At 40.1% G+C, this 892-nt stretch overlaps 1 protein-coding gene across 1 annotated transcript in view; it reads right to left on the bottom strand.

The window, feature by feature from the left end:
- The window catches only part of BAG2 (BCL2-associated athanogene 2), a 4,796-nt gene that overhangs the window by 962 nt on the left and 2,942 nt on the right, over positions 1 to 892 (bottom strand). Inside the window, exon 4 of the mRNA XM_009333250.1 lies at positions 2 to 42. Within this exon, the coding sequence (XP_009331525.1) occupies positions 2 to 42 (41 nt within the window). The remainder of the gene's footprint in view (position 1; positions 43 to 892) is intronic.

Consider the following 892-nt stretch of genomic DNA (forward strand, 5'->3'; position numbering starts at 1 on the left):
CCATCAGACGATTAGCAGTTAAATTAAGTTCTTCTCGCTCACCTAAATGGAAAACAAGAAAGTATTCTAGGTTACAGGCGAATACTTTCCTGTGCAAGTAGCATCATCAAGGCTATCAAAGTGCTACAACTTTGCAATAAACAAGGTGGTTTCTTTAAGTAAGTGACCATCAACATGATTTCCAGGGGCCAGAAATGAGGTTTCTGCGCGTGCCTAAGTAAGTCCTACTTACTTCACAGAAGCTAGCATCTTCTGCTTTGAAAAGAGGCATTAAGCTCTACTAAAAATTCCGCAGTGCTTTTCCGCTGCTGATGCAATGCTTGCTGTGTCACATTAAAGCAAAGCATACAATATTATCAGGAAACATTATTCATTAACAGAACAGGCACGTTAAGGACCTTCTGTGCCACTGTGAGGGAGAGATTTAGACGGTACCTCAGAAGGCTATGAAGAGAAAACTGATTTCTGATTACCAGAGGCAATTAAGGGGGCCATGAAAAAAACTGGTTTTCTATTTTCTGAAGACTTAGTTTTGTCCTAAAATATGGACACAACGTATTTGACATATAGGCCCTTGAAGAGCCAATGAACCAGCAGTGTAAAGCACCTAATACAAAACATACAGATTTAGAGAATATAAAGTCATGTATCACACAACCACAAGCATCTTAATCATCGAGTTCTTGCAGGCTGTACACTTAGTAGCACTCCTGCCTGTCCAGTAGTCAAAGCCATTAAAATGCTGGTTTTTCAACTCTGTTTCATCATCATCATCATCGTTATGATCAACTTCTCTCCCTCAGCTGAGCTATATTAACCCTGATTTTGACAATAAATCAGTGAGCTGAGTATGGGCTTTCACACACACGGTAGGGACATTCATGGTAGACCA

This window comes from Pygoscelis adeliae, unplaced genomic scaffold, assembly GCF_000699105.1.
Source record: "Pygoscelis adeliae isolate BGI_AS28 unplaced genomic scaffold, ASM69910v1 Scaffold57, whole genome shotgun sequence".
Taxonomy (NCBI): domain Eukaryota; kingdom Metazoa; phylum Chordata; class Aves; order Sphenisciformes; family Spheniscidae; genus Pygoscelis; species Pygoscelis adeliae.